Source organism: Numida meleagris, unplaced genomic scaffold, assembly GCF_002078875.1.
Source record: "Numida meleagris isolate 19003 breed g44 Domestic line unplaced genomic scaffold, NumMel1.0 unplaced_Scaffold563, whole genome shotgun sequence".
NCBI classification, from domain to species: Eukaryota; Metazoa; Chordata; class Aves; order Galliformes; family Numididae; genus Numida; species Numida meleagris.
Genome location: NW_018364779.1, coordinates 37072 through 38042, shown reverse-complemented (window position 1 = coordinate 38042; position 971 = coordinate 37072). Strand labels below are relative to the sequence as shown.

The window sequence follows — 971 nt, the reverse complement described above, 5'->3', positions numbered from 1 at the left end:
ACAGGGATGCTATGGGATGGGGACACCGTGGGATGGGGACACCACAGATACAGGGACACTATGAGGTGGGGACATCACAGAAATGGGGACACCAAGGGGACTGTGATGGTATGGGATGGGGACACCATGGAAGTGGGGACACCATGGGATGGGAACATCATGGAAATGGGGACACCACGGAAATGGGGACACCATGGGATAGGGACACCCTGGGATGGGGACATCATGGAAATGGTGACACTATGGGATGGGGACACCACGGAAATGGGGACACCACGGGATGGGGACATCATGGGATGGGGACACCATGGGAAGGGGACACCATGGAAATGGTGACACTATGGGATGGGGACACCATGGGATGGGGACACCATGAGATGGGGACACCATGAGATGGAGACACCCAGGAAATGTTGACACTATGGGATGGGGACATGATGGGATGGGGACACCATGGAAATGGGGACACCATGGAAATGGAGACAATATGGGATGGGGACACCATGGAAATGGGGACACCATGAAAATAGGGACACTATGGGGACAGCGATGCTATGGGATGGGGACACCATGGGATGGGGACACTGTAGAAATGGGGACACCCTGGAAATGGGGACAGCATGGGATGGGGACACCATGGGGACAGCAATGCAATCGGATGGGGACAGCATGGGATGAGGACACCCTGAAAATGGGGACACCACGGAGACAGGGACATTATGGGATGGGGACACCACGGGACGGGGACACCACGCGGGGCCGGCGGGGCACCTGGCGCTGGCAGCCCTCGACGATGATGAGTTTCTGCTGGGGGGAGGTGCGGGCGAAGACGATCTCGGTGTGGTTGCGCAGGATCTCGTCCAGCTGCTCCGACGTCATGTCCTTCAGGTCGGAGCCGTGCACCACGCACGCCTTGGCCTCCCTGCAGGGTCACAGCCCACGTCCCCATGTCCCCAGGTCCCTATGTCCCC

The 971-nt window shown here is 58.8% G+C and overlaps 1 protein-coding gene across 1 annotated transcript in view; it reads right to left on the bottom strand.

Annotated features, from left to right (window-relative positions):
- Window positions 1-702: 702 nt before the first annotated feature.
- LOC110391860 (sodium/potassium-transporting ATPase subunit alpha-2-like) overlaps window positions 703-971 on the bottom strand; it is a gene marked incomplete at its 5' end in the record, with an annotated part of 27184 nt that continues 26915 nt past the window's right edge. Inside the window, 1 exon segment of the mRNA XM_021383807.1 lies at window positions 703-928. Within this exon segment, the coding sequence (XP_021239482.1) occupies window positions 718-928 (211 nt within the window).